The 24,347-nt window shown below is 44.9% G+C and overlaps 5 protein-coding genes across 5 annotated transcripts; 2 read left to right on the forward strand and 3 right to left on the reverse strand.

The window, feature by feature from the left end:
* Window positions 1-11,102: 11,102 nt before the first annotated feature.
* On the forward strand, window positions 11,103-11,490 carry LOC130110072 (histone H2B 1/2-like). The gene has a single exon (XM_056277052.1). The coding sequence runs from the start codon at window positions 11,114-11,116 to the stop codon at window positions 11,486-11,488; it is 375 nt and encodes a 124-aa protein (XP_056133027.1). The 5' UTR covers window positions 11,103-11,113; the 3' UTR covers window positions 11,489-11,490.
* A 1,186-nt stretch (window positions 11,491-12,676) lies between these two features.
* On the forward strand, window positions 12,677-13,136 carry LOC130110063 (histone H2A-like). The gene has a single exon (XM_056277043.1). The coding sequence runs from the start codon at window positions 12,697-12,699 to the stop codon at window positions 13,078-13,080; it is 384 nt and encodes a 127-aa protein (XP_056133018.1). The 5' UTR covers window positions 12,677-12,696; the 3' UTR covers window positions 13,081-13,136.
* A 508-nt stretch (window positions 13,137-13,644) lies between these two features.
* Window positions 13,645-14,081, reverse strand: LOC130110084 (histone H4). Its single transcript, XM_056277064.1, has one exon. The coding sequence runs from the start codon at window positions 14,063-14,065 to the stop codon at window positions 13,754-13,756; it is 312 nt and encodes a 103-aa protein (XP_056133039.1). The 5' UTR covers window positions 14,066-14,081; the 3' UTR covers window positions 13,645-13,753.
* A 1,493-nt stretch (window positions 14,082-15,574) lies between these two features.
* Window positions 15,575-16,034, reverse strand: LOC130110062 (histone H2A-like). The gene has a single exon (XM_056277042.1). It carries the CDS (start codon window positions 16,012-16,014, stop codon window positions 15,631-15,633), a length of 384 nt encoding a protein of 127 aa, XP_056133017.1. The 5' UTR covers window positions 16,015-16,034; the 3' UTR covers window positions 15,575-15,630.
* A 1,168-nt stretch (window positions 16,035-17,202) lies between these two features.
* On the reverse strand, window positions 17,203-17,590 carry LOC130110071 (histone H2B 1/2-like). Its single transcript, XM_056277051.1, has one exon. It carries the CDS (start codon window positions 17,577-17,579, stop codon window positions 17,205-17,207), a length of 375 nt encoding a protein of 124 aa, XP_056133026.1. The 5' UTR covers window positions 17,580-17,590; the 3' UTR covers window positions 17,203-17,204.
* Window positions 17,591-24,347: the final 6,757 nt, after the last annotated feature.

Below are 24,347 nucleotides of genomic sequence, written 5' to 3' on the forward strand. Positions count from 1 at the left end.
TCAATAAGTGCTGCTGAGAGACAGCGGCGATGCCGTGCACATAGGGATGCTGATCCCGTGAGGAAGCAAAAATACCTAGAGAGTGAACATCAGAGATGGAGACGGGATGTAGAGCAAGGGAAAAAGAAGAAGATTAGTGATCTAAGTGACTGACAGAAACGTCAGATGCATAAAAAGTGGAGGAAGCAAAACAAGAAGAGAAAAGATAAGGCAGAGGCTAGGAAGCACAGTCTGGACACCCCTCCTCAGAGTCCAGATTCTGTTCAACAGCCAGAGCAGCAGTCAGGATCTTCAAGACTAGAGTAATATGCAGTTAAGATTCTAGAGAAAGTACAGAATTACCCATCAATTACCACTGACGGGTAATTGTTTTACATATGCTGACTGACCCACCAAGTTACCAATTGATTTTTGTTTTGTTTTGGTTTCAGGCAATGTGAAGAAGGGAAGTGGATTTCCAGGAAGAACAGAGAGGCACTATGCAAAGAAATTGAAAAACTGAAGAAATCACTAAAGAAGGAAAGAAAAAGTGATGACAAATACAGAAAAAGATATAAGTGCTTAAATAAGAACGAATCTCCTCGATCAAAAGTAAATGAATTAACTAAGACAGGCAGAGTAAGCTCCAAAATCAGAAAACACTCCTCTATCATGAAGCCCTGCTTGCAGATATCAAGAATAAGTACTGTGAAGCAAGAAAAGAAAAAGAACAACCTGCCAACAGGTTCTTCTGGCCCGCAAGAGAGGACATCCTGTGGCACCTCTTTGATCAGGTGCTCGAAATCATTCAAGCACCACAGCCTGTGACATCCCGTCACATGGAAATCCAGAGGGATGTATGGGAGTGACTCTACCAGTCACTGTCATCATGCTCTTGAAGCTTTTGAGGATGTCAGAGTTCCCACTCTGTTTAGGAAATAATTTCCCAGGACATTCTCAATCACAGTTTATAGTCACATAGGATGGAGGACGGAGGATTAATTCTGCAATCTCATTAGGACAAGGAATGTCTGATGGAATGCTCTTCTGGGAGAAGATCTTTTGGAAAATAATTTTGAAATTCTAATTTCTAGTGACAAATGCCTTTAGTTTTTCATGGCCATGACCAGTTTGACTTTACATTCCCGTTTTTAAATGTTTTAAATGCCCCTCCTTCCCTCCCCTATTTTCTAAAGCTTTCAATGCAAAGTTTCTTTTCTTTTTTTGCCTATTTGAACCATTGTTCATGTTTCATAATTATTATTGGTCGTTAAGAGTACCTTAATGAGAATGAAATGCTATTTAAATCAATTTCTAACGTTGCATATTTGAATTACTGATGTCTTTATTCACATTTTCAATGGTGGGTATTTGTTTAGTTTAATACAAGCATATATTTGCTGCATGATGTTGTATTAATAAAGCCTAATTCTGATATATATTTTGGATCTTGTATCATTAAGTCAAGCTTCTAATGTTGGATGAAGACTAAAACCAACAGATCACAGTGAGACACTTAGTCCCTACCACCCCGTCACAGTGAACCACCCCGTCACAGGATCATTTTGTAAAAAATAATGAAAAGGGGGTGAAATTCTCCATAAAGTAATGTTGAATAACATTCTTGTTTCGTGGACTAATCAAATAAATGTAACTTTTACTTGAAATTTTAAAGGGAATTCGTATTTTTTGTACAAACAATGAGGCCATTGACACGTGGAATTCATATTTCAAAATTAAGAATCTAAAAATGAAAGAAATAATTAAATTGCATGGTTCATATTGATGGTTTCAAAAAAAAAAGAGAGTACATTTTACTAGTAGGGAAACATTAGATTTTTAACATTTATTTCAAGCCTACTACTCAAATGGTGTACGTAACAGGGTGGTACAAGAATGGCTCCCATGTCTGAATAAAAAGGAAAATATTAATAAGGCTTTTATGCCTGAGGTGGGACAATGCGTGTGTGTGTTTTTTTTTGGAGGATTAATATGTCTTTAATGTCGTAGAAAAAAATAAATTGCTCTTCATGAAAACTGCAAAGCGGAAATGGCAGCAGTTTCACAGTGTAGCGAATTCGAGGGACAACGCAACCACAGGAAACGCCGGGGCCGGGAGGCGAACCCGCATCGCCCGCACCGCAGGAGACATCGCTAACCGCTAGACCAGTGGTTCTCAACCTTTTTGGGGTCCTGGACCCCCTGCATATTTTTGATCTACCCTGAGGACCCCTCCACCTGATCTTGGGGGAGGGGGGGTTGCAATTTGATAGAAACAGTAGAAACTGCATTTTAAATTGCATTATAGCATTTATTCACTCTTTGGGGCAAAAATAAGAGCTTTCAGTTGTAACTTAGATATAGTTAACAAAACAGAATTCTTATGCAGTAACTTTCAGATATATGTAACAAAACAGAATATGTATTCAGCAACCTTCAGATATATGTAACAACAGAATTTTTATGCAGTAACTTTTAAAAACGCAAACGGGAGCGAGATCTCTTATGAAAATACAATAAATTACGCTTGTGAAACAGATGTAATTAGAGAAAAAAGTCCTGTTACCCTTTATAGTTTAGGTAGATAAAGGTCTCAGTCACATTTGAGTAAAATAATCCTATTTCTATAAATGTCATAGGATCTTTTTTTTAAAGATATTTTATTTTCACGGACCCCTTGCAATTACACCACGGACCACTAGGGGTCCGCGGACCCCCGGTTGAGAAACACTGCGCTAGACTACAGGGTCAGGCCCGCCAGCCAGCGGCCAGCGTGTCTTCTTATTCGTGCACGTTACAATAGCCTGACTCAGTCCGGGTCCTACTACATTCACGAAGAAAGATCAATTTAACGGCAGAAAGCATCGCGCTAACTGAAGGACACTGATAAAATGAACTAAAAGAATATTTGTCCAGTTTAATCACACAAACCTGACTTGTATATCCGTACTTCAGGTTTACAAACGGCGTCCAGTAGTTTCCTCTGACGATAGTTTTCCTTTTTTAGACGTGAAATTTCAGCCTCATAAACTGCGATCCTTCCTTTAAACTCCGAATATATTTCGGTTATTGGCTGACCCGTCATTGACCTCAACGGTTTAACAAAAAACATCTTTAGACGACGACAAATCCAGAAGTCTTTTTCTTTTTTTCCCCTTCTTCTTCTTCTTCTTCGTCTTCTTTTTCTTCTTCTTCTTCGTCCTCTTCTGCTTCTTCTTCTTCTACTATTTTTGAATACTCATATTTCATTTTTCTGCGTCTTCTTCTTTTTCTTCTTCGTCTTCTTCTGCTTCTTCTGCTTCTTCTTCTATTATTTTTGAATACTCGTATTTCATTTTGTCCCTTAAATACCCGGGGTTTAAAAGACAATGTTAAAAGAAAAGCCTTATTTCTTTTATGTAAAGGCCAAATGTTTAACTGTTTCTTTCTTCAAGAGACTGAAACTCTTGCGTCACTGATGCCACTTTCTGGACTAATCAGTGGGAGGACTCTATGTTATTCAGCCATGGTTCCAACCGTTCTGGAGGAGTTGCAATATGCTTTAATAATTTTCTTGGTAAAGTTGTCACACATAGCGCTGATATTAATGGACACTGGTTGGCTGTAGTGTTGGATATAGACAATGTATTCTTTTTTATTTTAGTCAATATATATGGGTATAATAATTATAAAGAAAACGGTAAGCTTCTTTCGAAAATCACAGAGGTTATAGTTGAATCGAAATCGTCCTTCCCTACTGACTATGTGTTAGTAGGTGGCGACTTTAATTTAACGCCTGATGAGTGGCTTGATAGGTGGCCATCCAATTACGCTAATTTTCACTACAACCCAGCTACTTTACAATATAACATTGACAACCCTTTGCTTGATATTTGGAGAAATTTAAACCCCAACGTAAAACACTTCTCCTGGATTAAACCTGATTCAAGCAGCAAGTCGAGAATTGATTTTTGGCTTGGTACAGAGGCAGTGATGAGAGCTCCATTTAATTCTACCATCACACAGGCAAATGAGGTATCTAATTTCTATAAGTCACTATATTCCTCTTCATTTTCTGACTGGTTCTACACAGTTTTTTGACAAGGTTAAAGGTCACCTGCCTAGCATTGATAAACCCTTCAAAGATTTGTGTGATTCAGGCTTTCTTATAGAAGAATTGGATTATGTTATCCAAAAAATGGCTACAGGTAAATCTCCTGGCTCCAATGGTCTTACTACAATTTTTTTCAAATGTTTTTGGTCAGATATTAGAGAATTATTATTAAATGCTATAGATGACTGCATAAAAATACAAGAACTGACTCCAACAATGAAACAAGGGGTAATAATTTTGATCCCTAAACCGGGGAAAGACAAAAGTATTCTAGATAATTTAAGACCTATCACTTTTCTAAATACAGAATGTAAGATTTTGTCAGGAGTGTTAGCTGTCAGACTGAAAGAAGGTATAACACAAATAAATAGTGAAACACAGTCTGGTTTTATCAAGGGAAGATCTATTCACAATAACATCTATCTGGTTCTGGATCTATTAGATTGCAGTGAATTAGTTGAAGATGATGGATTCTTACTGTTTCTGGATTTTCACAAAGCGTTTGGTTCTGTTGAGCACCCTTTCATCTCACAAGCCCTACATCATTTTGGTTTTGGAAAAAGGTTTGTTGGCGTCATAAGCATGTTATACAAGGATATAAACAGTTGTGTGTCCTTACCTGGTGGTACCTGCCTGAGATTTGGTATTAAGAGGGGCATTAGGAAAGGCTGTGGCAGCTCCCCTTTATTATTCCTTGTGGTAGCAGAATTACTTTCCATTCTAATTAAAAATGATAACATTGGTTACAGAGGGACATTACAGGTTACAGAGGGACATTACTCTGTTTGGGAGGACTCTACTCACCAAGATGGAGAGTCTCTAGATTTATTTATCCTGATTACTCATTGGCTGTTTCATCAAGAATGATTAAATCCATAAACAAACTAATTTCAATTTTATTTGGAAAAAACAAGTCTCATTGTATCAGGAAAAGTGACCTCTTGAAAAGTTATGAAAATGGGGGGTTGAATGCCATTGATTTTGACATTATGAATGGTATGATTAAACTGAAGTGGCTGAAAGCCTTTGTCATAGATGAGACTGTGTTTTGGCATGCCAGTCCTAATGCAATCTTGCTTTTCTTTTGAATTGTGATTTTGAACTGTCCAAGATACTGTTATGTTTATCCGCCTTTCATAAACAAGTTTTACAATATTGAAAACTGTTGTTTAAACACAGCTTTACCCCCATGCAGTTCCAATTTGGAATAATCGATGTATCCTGTTTAAGGGAAAATCTTTGTTTTTGGAAGAGTAGTGGAAGAAGGGTATTTGGTCCATTACACACATCATGGATGACAGAGGCAATTTATTGAATTATAATGAGTTGTGTTTGAAATATAGTTTATCCTCCTCTGTAAAGGTGTATGACATGGTAATAGGTGCGATCCCTATACAACTCAAGATGATGGTCTCACAGTGTCTTATTTACTCCTCTGTCAGCCCCACACTTCGCCCCTTAATGATTGACAACTCAAAGTTTGTCGATAGAACCTGCAATAATCTCTTTATCAGAAACTCTTTGTTGAAGATATGCTATCCTAACATATTAAAAAGGAATTATATGTTAGACATGTACTCAAATTTGAATGCCCATAAAATTAGAAAAAGATACATTTAATTCTCTATCCCCCCACAGCCAAAGAGGTTCACTTCAGGATAATTAAGGATATTTACCCCTCCAGTGAATTTATAAGATTAAAATTCAATGTAGTCTGTATGTCTGTGAATGTTCTCATTCATCCAGGTCATGGTTATCCAAAGGAGTTGAATCAAGTGCAACTGGATATATATACCAAGTCCAGTTGCACTTGATTCAACTCCTTTGGATAATGTAGTCTGTGATTTCTGTCAATTTTGCACAACGGACATAGAAACAACGGATCATTTATTTCCCCACTGTATCTTTACTTATAATTTCTGGTATGATTTGTATGTATGGATGAAGTCTAGCATTGGTGCTTTACCTCCATTTCTACTAGTAAGTGTCAAATTTGGAATGTTTATAGAAAATAGAAATACAGAATTCTTGTTGAATAATGTAATTATTTTGGGAAAATATTTTATACACAAATGCAAATATTGCAAAACGCAACTCTGTTTAGCAGCCTTTAAAAACGAATTAGTAACTTTTTCCAAATCTCTAAAATGTATGAAAAACAGAAATGCCCAAAAATTATTCTTTGCATTTTAACAATTTAATGTAATTTAACCCCTGGGATATTGTTTTGTCCTATTTTATCTCTTTTTAATTTACTATTTCTGTTTCCTTGTTTTGTTCTCATTGTCTTTGGCATGTTTCATGTACTGTTCTTAGCCTACTCTGTTGTTTTAGACTATACTGGCTTTGCCGATGTATTTGTATTTTTGAAGTCTTGAATAAAAAAAAACCTTCTCCTTCTTTGGCTTCTTCTTCTTCTTCTCCTCCTCCTCCTTCCTCTCCTTCTTCTTCTTCTCCTTCTTCTTCTTCGTTATAATGGGGGGATACAAATCATGACGAAGGCATGAGTTTAAATACTTGGGGTCAACTGTCCAAAGTAACGGGGAGTGCAGTAGAGAGGTGAAGAAGAGCGTGCAGGCAGGGTGGAGTGGGTGGAGAAAAGTTTCAGGAGTGATTTGCGGCAGAAGAGTGCCAGCAAGAGTTAAAGGGAAGGTTTACAAGATGGTTGTGAGACCAGCTATGTTATATGGTCTGGAGACAGTGGCACTGACGAAAGACAGGAGGTGGAGCTGGAGGTGGCAGAGTTGAAGATGCTGAGATTTTCACTAGAAGTGATGAAGAAGGACAGGATTAGGAACAAATATATTAGAGGGACAGCTCAAATTGGACAGTTTGGAGACAACGCGAGAGAGGCAAGATTGAAATGGTTTGGACATGTGTGGAGGAGAGATGCTGGGTATATTGGGAGAAGGATGCTGAATATGGAGCTGCCAGGGGAGAGGAAAAGAGGAAGGACTGATTGATTGATCGACTGACTGATTTTTGTGAGCTGCTTAAATATAAAAAAAACGAATAAGAATGACAAAAATGATTTTTTCTGCCAGACCAAAAATGACAGTGAATATTCGGTTTGAAAAGTGCAACTGTGCATTTATTTCCAGTTACCCATAGCAACAACATGCAGAGCAGCGTCACAATATCATAAAGTGATGTGTCTCCACAAAAACAGAGTCCAAAACCACAGACTGCTGTTACATTTTAGTTAATTGTACTGACCTTGACATAAACAAGTAAAAAAATAAATAAAGCAATAGCAGTACAAATACAAATAATCACCTCTCCCCACCCCCCCTCCACACCCACACAGCTCTTGTACTCAATGCTCTCTGTGGGAACTCATCATCAGGTAACAGCTTTAAAAGGAACAGCCTGTTTTGAACAAACTTGGCAGATAATAAAAAGCTGTGTGTATTTCTATAGTTTCTATAGTGCCTCCAGCTCTCAAGCACAGACAGGTGCTTTAACACACTTGGTAAACAGTACTCTGAACAGGTAAAACTTTTAAATGTCCAACACCAATCCTTTTCATTGTATGACTTGGTACCGGAAAGATGAACTTATCACTGACCTAAACTATGCTGAAGTTACAGGAGCTTCCAGTGACCGGTGTACTGTCCATTTCAGTGCGTAGTTCTGGGTAGCAAACTGTATGTCCATGGCAGTTCGAGAGCTGGCCCACAGGTATGCGCTACTGGTCGTCGTGCCAGTCCACCTACTGGTGTGAACAGGAGCACAACCTTCTTAACACAAATAACATGTGACCCTGTGACCAACCTTAACACCCTTCTGAGTCCTGTATCATCCAGTCCTCTGATGTACTGTTGCAGAAAATGAAAGCTCTGGTTCTCTGCTTGAGTTGTAGGTGATGCATTCAGCAACTTCAAAAATGTTCTTGTTGTTGGCTTTTTGTCCTCATACATGTATAGGACAGCTTGTGGACTCACAAATGCTTCTTTTAGGAAGTAGCAAGTAATGAAATTTGTCTGCTGCATATCTTGGTTTTTGGATAAAATGCTTGTGTGCCACTTTTAGAATGATGCCTTTCAAATTCTTGTGTGTTGGAACCGTTGTTACATCCAAGCAGTCCAAAAGATCATGTAGTTCATCCCTGTCCTCATCTGAAAGATCTTCTTTTAAGACAGTGGTTATCAGATCCCTATCTGACTGACTTAAGTACGGGAGAAGACTTTCAAACAGTATATCATCGGAGACTTCATTCTAACCAAAAATAAGTGCCACTGTGAAAACAGGGGCAAGGCAACAGGGAAAGTATCCATGGTCTTGAAATCCCTTCAGTAGAATTCGGCCAATGGATTTCCACTCTTCTTCCTACCATTTAGGAACCAGTGATGGAACCCTCAGGTCCTCCCCTTCAGCTGTGTGGACCACACAGCTGAAGCCTCTTTCATCTATGAAAGTGTATTTCAGGGGGTGTTTGAGGAGTGCTGGATCCTTGAACTGGCTAATCATCTCATTCAGAAAATTGACCTTGTGGGGGGAGAACCCATGACTGGCTTCAACATGGATAAATCTAATGTGTATTCCTTCGCGAGTGAGTACATGCATACATAATTGTGTGTGTGTGTGTGTGTGTGTGGTTGTTACCTTCGCAGGAGAGGCTGTGGGAGGTGACCCCAGACAGGCTGTCTCTACAGACGTTGCAGAAGGTGGGGCATGCATGGGAGCAGGCGTGCCAGTTGTGCATCCCTGAGAAATGTTCCATGTTAAATTGTGCCGTCTGGCAAACAAGAGGTTAAAATAGGTTGGCAGCACCAGGATGACAGTCAAAGAAAGGCAAGTACATGGCACTGATTGTCATGCTAAACACATCGTCGCCTTCTTAAAACAATGGTCTAAGTCATATTTCCAAGTTTTTCAAAAAGCAGAATAAATTGAAACTGAAACAAAATTTGTCAGTTTATTCTGGCAGGGAAGGAGCCTGAGCTGGTGCGACAGGTGGAGCGGTACCAACTAGACACAGAATAAACTGAAACTGAAACAAAATTTGTCAGTTTATTCTGTTTTTTGAAAAACTTGAAAATATGACTTAGGCCATTATTTTAAGAAGGTGACGACATCTAGTACAAAATGCTAGAGACAGCTACAATTCCATTAGACATCATGGCAATGACAACACTTTCACTCTGTTCTCCACCCTCCTCAATTGCATTTGGCCAATTACCCCACTTCCGCTGTCCCAGAAAAATATATTCCTTCTGAATGAGATGATTAGCCAATTACATGTGATTTCCCCCCATCATATTCATCATCCTCATCTGTCAGGCTCTTAATGCACAGGTAAAATCTTAACACTCCCATTCTTAGTATGGTGTACAGTCCCCAACTGTGATATCTTCATCAAATACAGATTCCTCCTGATAGTCTAATATGTCCTGACTGAATGTCTCAGATCTTCCAGTTTACTTTTTCCATTTGGGAAGGAAAGGACTTTTGCATGCTGTAATATGTCTTTTTGTTGTTGTTTTGATTCTTTGAGTACATCAAGGGTCCTTGTTCCCCATCCTCTGCGTTTTCTCACTTGTGCACCTTCATGAATCCACCCCAACTCAACTTTTCTGGTCTTTTTTTCAACCCATTTGTGTTTTTTTTTGCATAACTTCTTTTCTGCTTTGGAGCAGAAGTCTCCCCATGATCAGACTTCTTTTCATCATTCCCATCGATGCCCATCTTTTTTTTTTTTTTTTTTTAGTTTTTCAAGCAGTGACTGTTTTCTTGATTCTTTTGCACTTGTACCATGGTTTTCCAAACAGAAGCGTCTTGCTGCAATCTGATCTCCATATGCTGAGATGTAGCCAGCCAGTGTCATCACTCATAAAGTCAATGATTGTGGCCTCAATCTGCCAAGACAGACATAATCATTACAACTCAAGGACAAGACTGGCCATGACTGCATGTCTCTTTCGTCCTCTCATATGCTCTTGGTCAGGAGCTGCTTGAAAACAAAGGACCATGGTGGGGACGGTCAGAAGGAACAAGCCTGAGTTGCCTCCTGCCTCACTCGCTACCAAGGACAGGGATCGTTTTTCCTCTGAAGTTGCCTTCACCGATACACAAACTCTTGTGTCCTACTGCCCGAAGAAAAAGAAGAATGCACTTCTGATGACAAGTCTGCGCAGGGACGCCGCTGTGAGTACCAGGGAGGGCAAGAAGCCCAACGCTGTCCTGGATTACAACAGGAACAAACGGGGAGTTGGCAACCTTGATACGGTATGTTACTTCTTCTCTTTCAAGTCTCATGTACTTTTTCTTCCCCCTGTTACCAGATTTTTATCTGCACCATAAAAATAAGACATGTTATTTTGGCGAAGTGCTCATTGAATTTGTGAAAAATATGAGTCAAATATATTTTAGATGTGATAAATTAAAACGATTTGATGCAATTTTTTCACGTTACTATGCAGACATGAAGTATCACTTGTACTCATTTTATTTACTGGTTGTTGCACTTTTGCAGGTTACTAGCACTTACTCTTGTGAGAGGATGACGTTGGCCCATGGTGATGTTCTTCAACATCATGGATGTGTTGGTCTACAACGCATCTGTGGTGTGGATGGGTTGAGGTAAATCCAGGCTGGAAGCAATAAAGATTATAATTATTTGTTATAGTCGAAATAATCCATACATACTGTTTTACTCAAAAAGTGTTGTTTAGCTTGTATGAGGCCTACAGGCCATAAATAGCCAATAGAAGTTCAAAACTTGTAATGTTCACAAGAACTTAAGTTTATATTGATCTAAAAAAACCATTAGGTGGTAATATATGTATTATTATGGATTTACAGTAAGCTATAATGGAGCGGTCATTTTGGACCAGGAACACAAAATTAATATGAAAGGAACAACAGGAAGACTACTCTAGTCCGAAGACTCACGCGACACGGCGCATGCGCAGTCAGCTGACATCATTTGACCAATCTTACACGAGGACCAGCACAGTACAATTTGCATCAATTGTGTAGAAATACAGCATCTGAGCGAAACCGCCATCATTACTCTTGTAGAATTACGAGTGTAGCGTCATGCCTGAACCCGCCAAGTCAGCGCCCAAAAAGGGCTCCAAGAAAGCCGTGACCAAAGCCGCCGGCAAGGGAGGAAAGAAGCGAAGAAAGACCAGGAAGGAGAGCTACGCCATCTACGTGTACAAGGTCCTGAAGCAGGTGCACCCCGATACCGGCATCTCCTCCAAGGCCATGGGCATCATGAACTCTTTCGTTAACGACATCTTCGAGCGCATCGCCGGTGAGGCTTCTCGCCTGGCGCATTACAACAAGCGCTCCACCATCACCTCCAGGGAGATCCAGACCGCCGTCCGCCTGCTGCTCCCCGGGGAGCTGGCCAAGCACGCCGTGTCTGAGGGCACCAAGGCCGTCACCAAGTACACCAGCTCCAAGTAATCTGCCCATTGACACCAAACAAACGGCTCTTTTAAGAGCCACACACAACCTCACCAGAGAGCTGTTCTGTTATCAGTGGTACTTTATCATGTGCTGTGACGTCAAGTAGCACTTTCGGCTGCCTCCCGTTAGGGGTCGCCATAGCGGATCATCCGTTTCCATCTCTTCCTGTCCTCTGCATTCTTTCCCAACTGCATGTCCTCTTTCATCACATCCATAAACCTCTTTGGCCTTCCTCTTTTCCGCTTCACTGGCAGCTCCATATTCAGCATCCTTCTCCCAATGGATGAAACGGTGCGCAACAGAAGACGCCTACAGGCATGTGGTGAGCATGGGACATTAAAGACAACCTGTGAGTATACAGCTGAAAGACAATGCTCAGCCCATATGCTGCACACACAGCACGGCGCGTACCTCTCTCCCTATGCTGAAAAAGGTAAAGAAGGAGCTCCCGAGGATAGAGAGAAATGCCATCATCCAGAGGGCGACACAGCCCACCGACTGGTGTGCATCCATGGTGCCAGTCTCGAAGAAGTGCACAGCTAAAGCCCGCATCTGTGTTGATCTCAAGAGACTGCACGAGGCTGTGAAGAGAGAACATGCATATTATAAAGATGCCACAAATACCAAGATATTTTTATTTTTGTTAGTAAGAATACAAAGATACAGGAACATTGTGTGTATATATATATATATATATATTATATATATATATATATATATATATATATATTATATATATATATATATATATATATATATATAATATATCAGACCAATCAACTATAGACAACCTCACACCTTTACATGGTCATTACAAAAGTAAATAAAGAAAATGAATGAACTGTAGTATTAACAAGAATGATGATAATGTTCAACAAAAACAAAGCACTTTTGCCATAGGGTAAATGTAAAGTGTATATTAAGAGAACATTTTATAATGTCAGCACAAATACCAAGACGTTCGAGAGGTCGCGTCTGTTAGAGTGACGTTTTAACAACAGCAGCTCTGATTGGTCTAAACGTTAAGCGCTCTTTTTAACAATCTCTAAAGCTCATTGGCGAAGAGCTCGCGCCAATTTCATCAGTTGAATGCTCTTCTCTGATTGGACCGTTTTTTACCTTCGCGTAGCTCCGTGTATAAATACCGCCTGCTGACCGGACGCGACTTTAGCTTTCAGCGTTTAACTGAACGAAGAGAATCAAACATGAGCGGCAGAGGAAAGACCGGTGGAAAGGCGAGGGCCAAGGCCAAGACCCGATCCTCCCGTGCCGGGCTCCAGTTCCCCGTGGGCCGTGTTCACAGACTCCTCCGCAAGGGCAACTATGCCGAGCGTGTCGGTGCCGGAGCCCCGGTCTACCTGGCGGCTGTGTTGGAGTATCTGACCGCTGAGATTCTGGAGCTGGCTGGAAACGCGGCCCGGGACAACAAGAAGACCCGCATCATCCCCCGTCACCTCCAGCTGGCCGTCCGCAACGACGAGGAGCTCAACAAGCTGCTGGGCGGAGTGACCATCGCTCAGGGCGGCGTGCTGCCCAACATCCAGGCGGTCCTGCTGCCCAAGAAGACCGACAAGCCCGCCAAGAAGTAGATCCACATACAGCCTTCAGCCCAACACAACAAAGGCTCTTTTAAGAGCCACACTAATCTGAGAGAAAGCAGTGCTCCTGTTTCCATGCCATGTTGCTACCATTTCACAGCAGATCACTTACTGGCGACTGTTCTCTTATTCAACTAGAGAATCTGGGAAAAACGCTGACTTGAACCAACTTCTCTCAAACTACTCTATTTAAATGTTGAAACCACTTTCATCGAAAAAAATATTTAACTACTTTCAAGTGTCCGAATAACGTAAAGATGTCATCACAGGTGATTACAAGGATTTATGTTTGTAATCAATCAACCCTTCCAATCCTTATGTCGCTAAGTAGTAAATTTCTCTCGCATGTGTCCAGATGAACTGATTCAGCCTAAACTTACCGTCACTTTCCATGCCTAACATCACTGTCTTCCAAAACAAAATCAATAGTATGATCAGTCAAAGCAGAATTCAACTGTTCTCAGTCAAAAAGCTTTATTGGTTTGAGAAAAATATCACCTTTAAAAAGTAAAATATAAATAAGGCTTCCATGTTTATATAACAATGTGCCACAAATCGATCTATTACAAATGTGTTACATATGATCAAACTATTTACAATCGTAAGGAAGTCTCTTGAGAAAGTGGGCGGCTCTTAAAAGAGCCTTTGTGTGGGTTTCTCAAGTTTAACCGCCGAAGCCGTACAGGGTGCGTCCCTGTCTCTTCAAGGCGTACACCACGTCCATGGCGGTGACGGTCTTTCTCTTGGCGTGTTCGGTGTAGGTGACGGCATCACGAATCACGTTCTCCAAGAACACCTTCAGGACACCGCGGGTCTCCTCGTAGATCAGACCCGAGATACGCTTCACCCCGCCGCGGCGAGCCAGGCGGCGGATGGCGGGCTTGGTGATTCCCTGGATGTTATCGCGAAGGACTTTGCGGTGGCGCTTGGCGCCTCCTTTACCCAGACCTTTACCTCCTTTACCACGGCCACTCATCTTTACACTGAACTGCTCAACGATGAACACGTTAAACTGAACACAATGCTGTAAGGGTCCGTATACTTAAACCTCATCTGCGGACGTGATAGAGGCGGAGAGCCTCGTGGGTTGGTCCGGTGTAGCCCCGCCCCCTTCAGGAAATCAAGACTCGGGTGACGATGTGAACGGCCTCATTGTATTTCAAACTAAATCGACAGATTCATTCACTAAACTGAAATAAAAACTTATTTTAGAATTGCTCTTTAAATAAATGCTTCCTTTCCTTAACATTCCCTCCCTACATTCTTGTAATAATACTAATAATAATAAAAAACACTTTCTTCTTCTTTACCAAGTGGCAAATATTCCGCTTCACCCACAGAAGACCGAAACACAGCAGGCTGCTGATGTGGAGATGGCAAAGTCAGCGCATCAGGCCAAAGAAGTGAAATCAGACATTTTCCTCCAACCACCTCTTTCAAAACCCAGCAACGATTTCAACCAGAGAGTGTTTATATCAAAAGTTGGGCAGTATGTGATCCAGATGAATTAGTGAAAGTCACGTCCAAAGCTGAATTCTGCTTGGCCTATGACTATTTGCTCACACCACCACCGCTTTTGTTTTGGAAGACATTAGTAATGTTAGGCATGGAAAGTGATTGTGAGCTGTTAGTAAGGCGACTCAGTTCATCTGGACACAACATTTATTGAGAGACTTTTATGACGTTACTTGGAGACATAAATACTCATGAGCCCCTGAAACGAGATCCAGGCAGTGGCTGCAAGAAAAAAAGTGATAAGATCGTCTGAAGCTGTTAGAACAGGGCAATGCTACTGACAGAAATGTGCACCATAGATTATACCCAGGGGAAGCGACAACTATTTAGTTTATTATTTAGTTTTATTGGTTTGGATAAGTGTGTTCTGGTAGTTTTTGGATGTGTTTTTGTGTTGTGTTGTACTGCTGTGGGCTGGGGAAAAGGGCATTTCGTTTCATTTCATGTACACAAGTGCATGAAGTGACATGACAAAGTGAGTGTTCCTGATGGTTTACCTAAGATAAATAAACAGGATGTGCCATTGGGGCCTATTGTTATTATGATTAACTCAGTGACCCATAACATCTCTAAGTTTCTGGCATCTATTCTTAAACGGTTGGTAGGCAGTAATGAACATCACATTCAGAACACTGGAGTTTGTGGATGAGGTGAGGGACATCATTTCATGGAGGATGAAACAATGGTCTCGTATGATGTTACGTCTCTTCATGTACGTCCCTGTTGATGAAGCACCTGGTTTTTACACCTCTGCCCATCTGTGGTTATTATCTTAAATGTGATGACACATTTGCATTATTCAGGCTTAAATGGTTAGAAAACACAGAAACTGGTTGCAACATTTATATAGAACAATTGTCTTAAGTTGAAGTCAGCGCCCCCCAAGGTTCTATTTGAAGCTGAATGAGAGAACAGTCGCCAGTATGTGATCTGCTGTGAAATGGAAACAGGAGCACTGCTTTCTCTCAGATTAGTGTGGCTCTTAAAAGAGCCTTTGTTGTGTTGGGCTGAAGGCTGTATGTGGATCTACTTCTTGGCGGGCTTGTCGGTCTTCTTGGGCAGCAGGACCGCCTGGATGTTGGGCAGCACGCCGCCCTGAGCGATGGTCACTCCGCCCAGCAGCTTGTTGAGCTCCTCGTCGTTGCGGACGGCCAGCTGGAGGTGACGGGGGATGATGCGGGTCTTCTTGTTGTCCCGGGCCGCGTTTCCAGCCAGCTCCAGAATCTCAGCGGTCAGATACTCCAACACAGCCGCCAGGTAGACCGGGGCTCCGGCACCGACACGCTCGGCATAGTTGCCCTTGCGGAGGAGTCTGTGAACACGGCCCACGGGGAACTGGAGCCCGGCACGGGAGGATCGGGTCTTGGCCTTGGCCCTCGCCTTTCCACCGGTCTTTCCTCTGCCGCTCATGTTTGATTCTCTTCGTTCAGTTAAACGCTGAAAGCTAAAGTCGCGTCCGGTCAGCAGGCGGTATTTATACACGGAGCTACGCGAAGGTAAAAAACGGTCCAATCAGAGAAGAGCATTCAACTGATGAAATTGGCGCGAGCTCTTCGCCAATGAGCTTTAGAGATTGTTAAAAAGAGCGCTTAACGTTTAGACCAATCAGAGCTGCTGTTGTTAAAACGTCACTCTAACAGACGCGACCTCTCGAACGTCTTGGTATTTGTGCTGACATTATAAAATGTTCTCTTAATATACACTTTACATTTACCCTATGGCAAAAGTGCTTTGTTTTTGTTGAACATTATCATCATTCTTGTTAATACTACAGTTCATTCATTTTCTTTATTTACTTTTGTAATGACCATGTAAAGGTGTGAGGTTGTCTATAGTTGATTGGTCTGATATATTATATATATATATATATATATATATAATATATATATATATATATAATATATATATATATATATATACACACAATGTTCCTGTATCTTTGTATTCTTACTAACAAAAATAAAAATATCTTGGTATTTGTGGCATCTTTATAATATGCATGTTCTCTCTTCACAGCCTCGTGCAGTCTCTTGAGATCAACACAGATGCGGGCTTTAGCTGTGCACTTCTTCGAGACTGGCACCATGGATGCACACCAGTCGGTGGGCTGTGTCGCCCTCTGGATGATGGCATTTCTCTCTATCCTCGGGAGCTCCTTCTTTACCTTTTTCAGCATAGGGAGAGAGGTACGCGCCGTGCTGTGTGTGCAGCATATGGGCTGAGCATTGTCTTTCAGCTGTATACTCACAGGTTGTCTTTAATGTCCCATGCTCACCACATGCCTGTAGGCGTCTTCTGTTGCGCACCGTTTCATCCATTGGGAGAAGGATGCTGAATATGGAGCTGCCAGTGAAGCGGAAAAGAGGAAGGCCAAAGAGGTTTATGGATGTGATGAAAGAGGACATGCAGTTGGGAAAGAATGCAGAGGACAGGAAGAGATGGAAACGGATGATCCGCTATGGCGACCCCTAACGGGAGGCAGCCGAAAGTGCTACTTGACGTCACAGCACATGATAAAGTACCACTGATAACAGAACAGCTCTCTGGTGAGGTTGTGTGTGGCTCTTAAAAGAGCCGTTTGTTTGGTGTCAATGGGCAGATTACTTGGAGCTGGTGTACTTGGTGACGGCCTTGGTGCCCTCAGACACGGCGTGCTTGGCCAGCTCCCCGGGGAGCAGCAGGCGGACGGCGGTCTGGATCTCCCTGGAGGTGATGGTGGAGCGCTTGTTGTAATGCGCCAGGCGAGAAGCCTCACCGGCGATGCGCTCGAAGATGTCGTTAACGAAAGAGTTCATGATGCCCATGGCCTTGGAGGAGATGCCGGTATCGGGGTGCACCTGCTTCAGGACCTTGTACACGTAGATGGCGTAGCTCTCCTTCCTGGTCTTTCTTCGCTTCTTTCCTCCCTTGCCGGCGGCTTTGGTCACGGCTTTCTTGGAGCCCTTTTTGGGCGCTGACTTGGCGGGTTCAGGCATGACGCTACACTCGTAATTCTACAAGAGTAATGATGGCGGTTTCGCTCAGATGCTGTATTTCTACACAATTGATGCAAATTGTACTGTGCTGGTCCTCGTGTAAGATTGGTCAAATGATGTCAGCTGACTGCGCATGCGCCGTGTCGCGTGAGTCTTCGGACTAGAGTAGTCTTCCTGTTGTTCCTTTCATATTAATTTTGTGTTCCTGGTCCAAAATGACCGCTCCATTATAGCTTACTGTAAATCCATAATAATACATATATTACCACCTAATGGTTTTTTTAGATCAATATAAACTTAAGTTCTTGTGAACATTACAAGTTTTGAACTTCTATTGGCTATTTATGGCCTGTAGGCCTCATACAAGCTAAACAACACTTTTTGAGTAAAAAAGTATATTGTGGCAGGAATGAGAAAAAACACATGAGACCAAGGCGAGTTTGATGTTTATTCCTCAACTCCAAAAAAACCAACTGCCGCAGGAACAACCCTGCCCCGGCGAGCCCGGGAACGTAAACCACGCCCCCAGCTCACAGTCCTGCTGGGTGAGAGGCATAGCCCCTAGTGTCCGCCACACAGCCCCCCCCCCCCGAACACCCAGAAGGGACTCCTGGAAAGAAACTTAGTGTCTCACTAGAGGCTTAAGCAGCCCGCCATAACGGCTGCGCCGTCCCTCAGCCGAAACAGTAGGTGAAACACAGTCCAAAGCCGGCTGAGAAGCAGAACGCTGAACCCGTGAAGACACTGCCGGGGTCCTGGAAGGAGGACGACCCCGACGGGGAACCTGGGCCGGAAACACAACTTCGCCTGCCACCCTGTGCGCCGGTTTAAGCCTATCAAGCGTGACAAGCTCCCTACGCCCACCCATATCTAGCACAAAACCCTTAGGACCCGTCTCAAGAACTCGAAATGGGCCATCATATGGGGGTTGGAGGGGTGAGCGGTGAGCATCATGCCGTACAAAAACAAAACGAGCCGACATGAGCTCCGCAGGCACGAACGACCGCGGAAAACAGTGGTGAACGGGACCTGGAACCCGAGTGCTGTCGGACAAAAAAGGATAAACGGCCGGACGGGGTCGAGGAGTGGAACTCCCAGGCAAAAATTCCCCAGGGACGCGGAGTGGCTGACCGAGTACCAGCTCAGCGGGTGACGCGTCGAGGTCCTCCTTAGGAGCCGAACGCAACCCGAGCATAACCCAAGGTAAACGATCCACCCAGTTACCATCCGAGAGCGCAGCGCGCAGCGCTGCCTTGAGCGACCGGTGAAAACGTTCGCACAACCCGTTAGCCTGAGGGTGATACGGGGTAGTGCGGTGTACCTGCACACCCAAGGATCGCGCAAGTGCCGACCAGAGCTCTGACACGAACTGGGGGCCCCTGTCTGAGGTGATATCTGACGGAGTGCCGAAACGGGCGACCCAGGAGGAAAGAAAAGCGCGTGCAACATCCGAGGATGTTGTGGAGGATAGAGGGACAGCCTCTGGCCACCTGGTGGTCCGATCTACTATTGTGAGCAGGTGCGTAAAACCCTGTGAAGAAGGTAGAGGGCCCACCAGGTCCACATGCACGTGGTCGAAACGTCTGGCCGGGATCGGAAACGGTTCGAGGGGCGATTTAGTGTGCTGGTGGACCTTAGCGCGCTGGCACGCTACACATGCAGCTGCCCACCCCTTGACGTCCTTGCGGAGGCCAGGCCAGACGAACTTGGAACCGACCAACTTCACCGATGCCCGAACTCCAGGGTGCGAGAGGGAGTGAATCGAATCGAAAACTCGACGGCGCCAGGCCACTGGAACAACGGGGCGGGGACGGCCGGTGGAGACATCGCAGAGGAGGGCAGGACTGCCTTCCTGCATCACAGCGTCCTCTAGCTTGAGACCGGTACGCGTTGACCTAAGGGCAAGGACGTCCGGGTCACTGGGCTGGTCGGCAGCCATAGCGGAGAAATCCACACCGAGGTGCACAGGACACACAAGCACACGCTACAGACAATCAGCAACAGGGCTGGACTTCCCGGCCACATGCTGAATGTCCGTTGTGAACTCGGAGATCGCCGCTAGGTGGCGCTGTTGACGAGCAGACCACGGCTCAGTCACCTTGGACATGGCAAAAGTCAGCGGCTTATGATCCACATAAGCCGTGAATGGGCGACCCTCCAGCAGGAAGCGGAAATGCCGGGTTGCAAGGTGCAGTGCCAGCAACTCCCGGTCAAAAACGCTGTACTTGCGCTCGCTATCTCGCAGTTTGCGGCTAAAAAATGCGAGTGGCTGCCACGCATTCGCCACACGCTGTTCAACCACAGCCCCCACGGCTATGTCAGACGCATCGGTTGTTAAAGCTATGGACGCCGTGGGTGTGGGATGGGCGAGGAGGGCAGCGTTAGCCAGGGCGCACTTAGCTCCGTCAAAGGCCTGGACCTGTTCGGGAGTCCAGTCGACAGGGTCGTTAGCCTTCTTAAGCCGCAGGGCTTCGTAAAGTGGCTGAAGGAGGTGGGCAGCGCGAGGGAGGAAACGGTTATAGAAATTCACCATTCCCAAGAATTCCTGCAATGCCTTAACAGAGACCCGGCGGGGAAATTCCGCCACCGCTTGCACCTTAGAAGGCAACGGGACCGCGCCTTGCGGCGAAATGCGGTGACCCAAGAAGTCAATCACCGGCAGTCCAAACTGACACTTGGCCGGGTTGACTATCAGGCCGTGTTCATCCAGACGACGGAAAACCTGTTTCAGGTGCGCCAGGTGCTCGTCAGCTGACGGACTGGCCACTGATATGTCGTCGAGATAAACGAACACGAAATCAAGGTCACGCAACACCGAGTCCATCAGCCTCTGAAAGGCATGCGCATGAATTCGAAAAGCCCAAACGGGGTGATCACTGCGGTCTTGGGCACGTCCTCTGCGCGCACGGGAACCTGATGATAGCCGCGCACCAGGTCCACCTTAGAGAAAATAGTGGTACCTGCCAGGCGTATGGAAAAGTCCTGTATGTGTGGGATGGGGTAGCGGTCATTGGCGGTGACGTTGTTCAGGCGGCGAAAATCGCCGCAAGGCCGCCACGACCCATCCGCCTTGGGCACCATGTGAAGCGGCGAGGCCGAAGGGCTGTTGGAACGCCTCACTATACCCAGACGCTCCATGATGGCGAACTCCTCCTTAGCTGTAGCCAATTTTACCGCGTCGAGGCGCCGCGCGCGCGCAAAAACTGGCGGTCCCAGAGTGGGAATGAAATGTTCTACCCCGTGTTTAGTAACCGCGGTGGAAAAGGCAGGCGTAGTCACCGATGGAAAATCCGCCAGCAAGCGCTGAAAAACATCCCCTAATGCTAAAAAGTTAGCGTGTGTTAACGGCCCGGCTCCCCTTGTCTCGCACGGAACAGTGGCGAAAGACACAGCATCAATTAAACGGCGGTTTGCAACATCAACCAGCAGACCATTAGCACACAGACAATCCGCGCCGATAATAGGAACAGTAATGGCGGCCACTACAAAGTCCCACTCAAAATGGCGCCCGTGGAAGCAAACAGTCACCAGCCTTGTGCCAAACGTCGCAATGGACGAACCGTTAGCTGCACCTAACTGTGGGCCGCCGCCTTCGGCCGACCTGTATGTCTTAGCAGGAGGGAGTAGGCTCTTTTGCGAGCCTGAGTCCACCAGAAACCGTCTTCCTGACATCGTGTCCTTAATGAAGAGCAGCTCACTACGTCCGCCAGCGCCCACAGCTGCTACTGAGCGCTGGCCCTGGAGTTTCCCGCCGTCTCAAACGTGCACGAAGGGACGCAGCGCCTCGCCTTGCCGCCGAACCGCTGGTGGAAGAAACAGAGGCCGCTCCCGCGCCGTCTCCGGGCAGTCACTCCAGCCACCACTGCCGGGTCCGCGTCCTCCGACGTCGGCTGCAGAGGCTCCGATGCCACACTCTGCACAGAGAACCGTCTGGTAGCCAGCAGGACCCGATCGGCCTCCTCAGCCAAACCTCGGCAGTCACCAGCGGCCAGACACGGGGAGTTAGCCAAAGCCGCGCGCACAGGAGACGGGAGCTGGCGCAAGAAAACGTGCGGGAAAAGGAACCCACCTTCGTCTGACCCTAGCAGCGACAGCATATTGTCCATGAGATCCACAGCCGTCCCGTCGCCCAAACCGGATAGGTAAAGGATTCTATCTGCCCTCTCTGCGGCAGATAGGCTGTACCTCCGGAGCAGAAGATGTTTGAGGGCGACGTATTTATCGTGTTGCGGAGGGGCGCGCAACAGCTGCATGGCCCGGCGTGTGGACTGCTGGTCCAGCGCAGCAACGACCAAATAGTATCTGGAGTCGTCCGCGGAGATTCCACGCAGGTGGAACAGCGCCTCGACATGCTGGAACCACGAGGCCGGGTCGCTCTTCCAGACCTCTGGGAGCTTCACAGCCGCGGCGAGAACGGCCGGCTGTGAGAGTTGGGGCGGCGTGGCCGAAGTGGATTCACACACATCTTCTGCTCCAAACATGTTCAATTCGGGGTCACCAATGTGGCAGGAATGAGGAAAAACACATGAGACCAAGGCGAGTTTGATGTTTATTCCTCAACTCCAAAAAACCAACTGCCGCAGGAACAACCCTGCCCCGGCGAGCCCGGGAACGTAAACCACGCCCCCAGCTCACAGTCCTGCTGGGTGAGAGGCATAGCCCCTAGTGTCCGCCACAATATATGGATTATTTCGACTATCACAAATAATTATAATCTTTATTGCTTCCAGCCTGGATTTACCTCAATCCATCCACACCACAGACGCGTTGTAGACTAACACATCCATGATGTTGAAGAACATCACCATGAGCCAACGTCATCCTCTCACAAGAGTATGTGCTAGTAACCTGCAAAAGTGCAACAACCAGTAAATAAAATGAGTACAAGTGATACTTCATGTCTGCATAGTAACGTGAAAAATTGCATCAAATCGTTTTAATTTATCACATCTAAAATATATTTGACTCATATTTTTCACAAATTCAATGAGCACTTCGCCAAAATAACATGTCTTATTTTTATGGTGCAGATAAAAATCTGGTAACAGGGGGAAAAAAGTACATGAGACTTGAAAGAGAAGAAGTAACATACCGTATCAAGGTTGCCAACTCCCCGTTTGTTCCTGTTGTAATCCAGGACAGCGTTGGGCTTCTTGTCCTCCCTGGTACTCACAGCGGCGTCCCTGCGCAGACTTGTCATCAGAAGTGCATTCTTCTTTTTCTTCGGGCAGTAGGACACAAGAGTTTGTGTATCGGTGAAGGCAACTTCAGAGGAAAAACGATCCCTGTCCTTGGTAGCGAGTGAGGCAGGAGGCAACTCAGGCTTGTTCCTTCTGACCGTCCCCACCATGGTCCTTTGTTTTCGAGCAGCTCCTGACCAAGAGCATATGAGAGGAAGAAAGTGTCCCATGTTAAATTGTGCCTCTGGAGACCTGCAGTCATGGCCAGGACGACCCGGTTCCCTGGTTCCTTTCAGGAACACCGTCAGCAGGTTTGCCGTTGTAACCCTCCCAGTTCCAGGCATAACTTGTCCTGGCATTACATCGCCCTCTCTTAAAATCAGTGTTCTACTTTTATAAAAATAACTCTTTTTTTAAAGTGTTAAACTCAACCTTAGCTTTTAACTAACTTAATGTATCATCATTAATACAAGTTACTCTTCTCTCAGTCTGTTCAACTCCAGTGTGCAACTATAGTAAAACTTAAAGAGAAATTAAATGAATGCTTTATGTTGTTTTAAACCACAATAGTTGGTTTATACCTTGTCTGTTTTTCACGTGGCTTGTGGGCCTATACGTTCACTGAATGTAAATGTGGAATGTAAAGTGCAAAGCATCTTAGGATGCTTAATTAATTAAATTATTTATTTATTTATACTATTCCTTTAACTTGTGTAAATTTTTGTCAGGCGCAGTGGTTGGTGCGGTCACCTCAACAAGAACGTCCTTGATTCGAGCCCTGGGGTAGTCCAACCTTGATGGGTTGTCCTGCCTTGTCCTCTGTGTGGGGTTTGCATGTTCTCCCTGTGTCTGCGTGGGTTTCGTCCGGGGGCTCCGGTTTCCTCCCACAGTCCAAAGACATGTAGGTCAGGTGAATCCGCCATACTAAATTGTCCCTAGGTATAAACGAGTGTGTGTGTCGGCCCTGCCTGACGGCCTGTCCAGGGTGTCTCCCCACCTGTTGCCAATTGGCTGCTGGGATGGGCTCCAGCATCCCCACAACCCTGAGAGCAGGATAAGCGGTTCAGATAATGGATGGATGGATGGATGGATGGAATTTTTGTCCTTCGCCTGGTCCTCATGTTAGTCTGTATGCATGGCCACACAAGGGTGCCCGTGTACTGATTGCTCTGTTGTCTCTGACATAGTGCTGATTGTCGCTTGTCTGTGTCGTTGTGTATGGTCTGAGTAGATTGTGGAACTTAATTGCCCTTCTGGGATAAATACATTTGTCTGAATCCGAAATTATGACATCATAACCTTACAACTAAGCAAATGTCCTTAAATCTGTTCAATGAGTCTCTCAGGTGGCTTCACATGTCGTGAGGCTCTTCTGATGGTGTGTTCTGGAACTCAAGCTGTATGCCTCAGGTGATGGTGTTGAGGTTGTCTGGCAGCGTCAGTCCTCTGATCTGCTGTGGCTGGTCCCATGAGAAGATCTCGACGATTCCGTCTTAGAACGGCACTGTCTTCTGTCTGAACGGTGTATGAACGGTTGTGTATGGTCGGTGAAATGTGGTATGTCCATCCATCCATCCAATATCCGAAC

Source organism: Lampris incognitus, chromosome 3 (genome assembly GCF_029633865.1).
Source record: "Lampris incognitus isolate fLamInc1 chromosome 3, fLamInc1.hap2, whole genome shotgun sequence".
Classification (NCBI taxonomy): Eukaryota; Metazoa; Chordata; class Actinopteri; order Lampriformes; family Lampridae; genus Lampris; species Lampris incognitus.

What these genes read in the sequence shown, in the direction of transcription:
- LOC130110071 (XM_056277051.1), bottom strand. Translation starts at nt 17,579, where the DNA reads ATGCCTGAACCCGCCAAGTCAGCGCCCAAAAAGGGCTCCAAGAAAGCC.
- LOC130110084 (XM_056277064.1), bottom strand. Translation starts at nt 14,065, where the DNA reads ATGAGTGGCCGTGGTAAAGGAGGTAAAGGTCTGGGTAAAGGAGGCGCC.
- LOC130110063 (XM_056277043.1), top strand. Translation starts at nt 12,697, where the DNA reads ATGAGCGGCAGAGGAAAGACCGGTGGAAAGGCGAGGGCCAAGGCCAAG.
- LOC130110062 (XM_056277042.1), bottom strand. Translation starts at nt 16,014, where the DNA reads ATGAGCGGCAGAGGAAAGACCGGTGGAAAGGCGAGGGCCAAGGCCAAG.
- LOC130110072 (XM_056277052.1), top strand. Translation starts at nt 11,114, where the DNA reads ATGCCTGAACCCGCCAAGTCAGCGCCCAAAAAGGGCTCCAAGAAAGCC.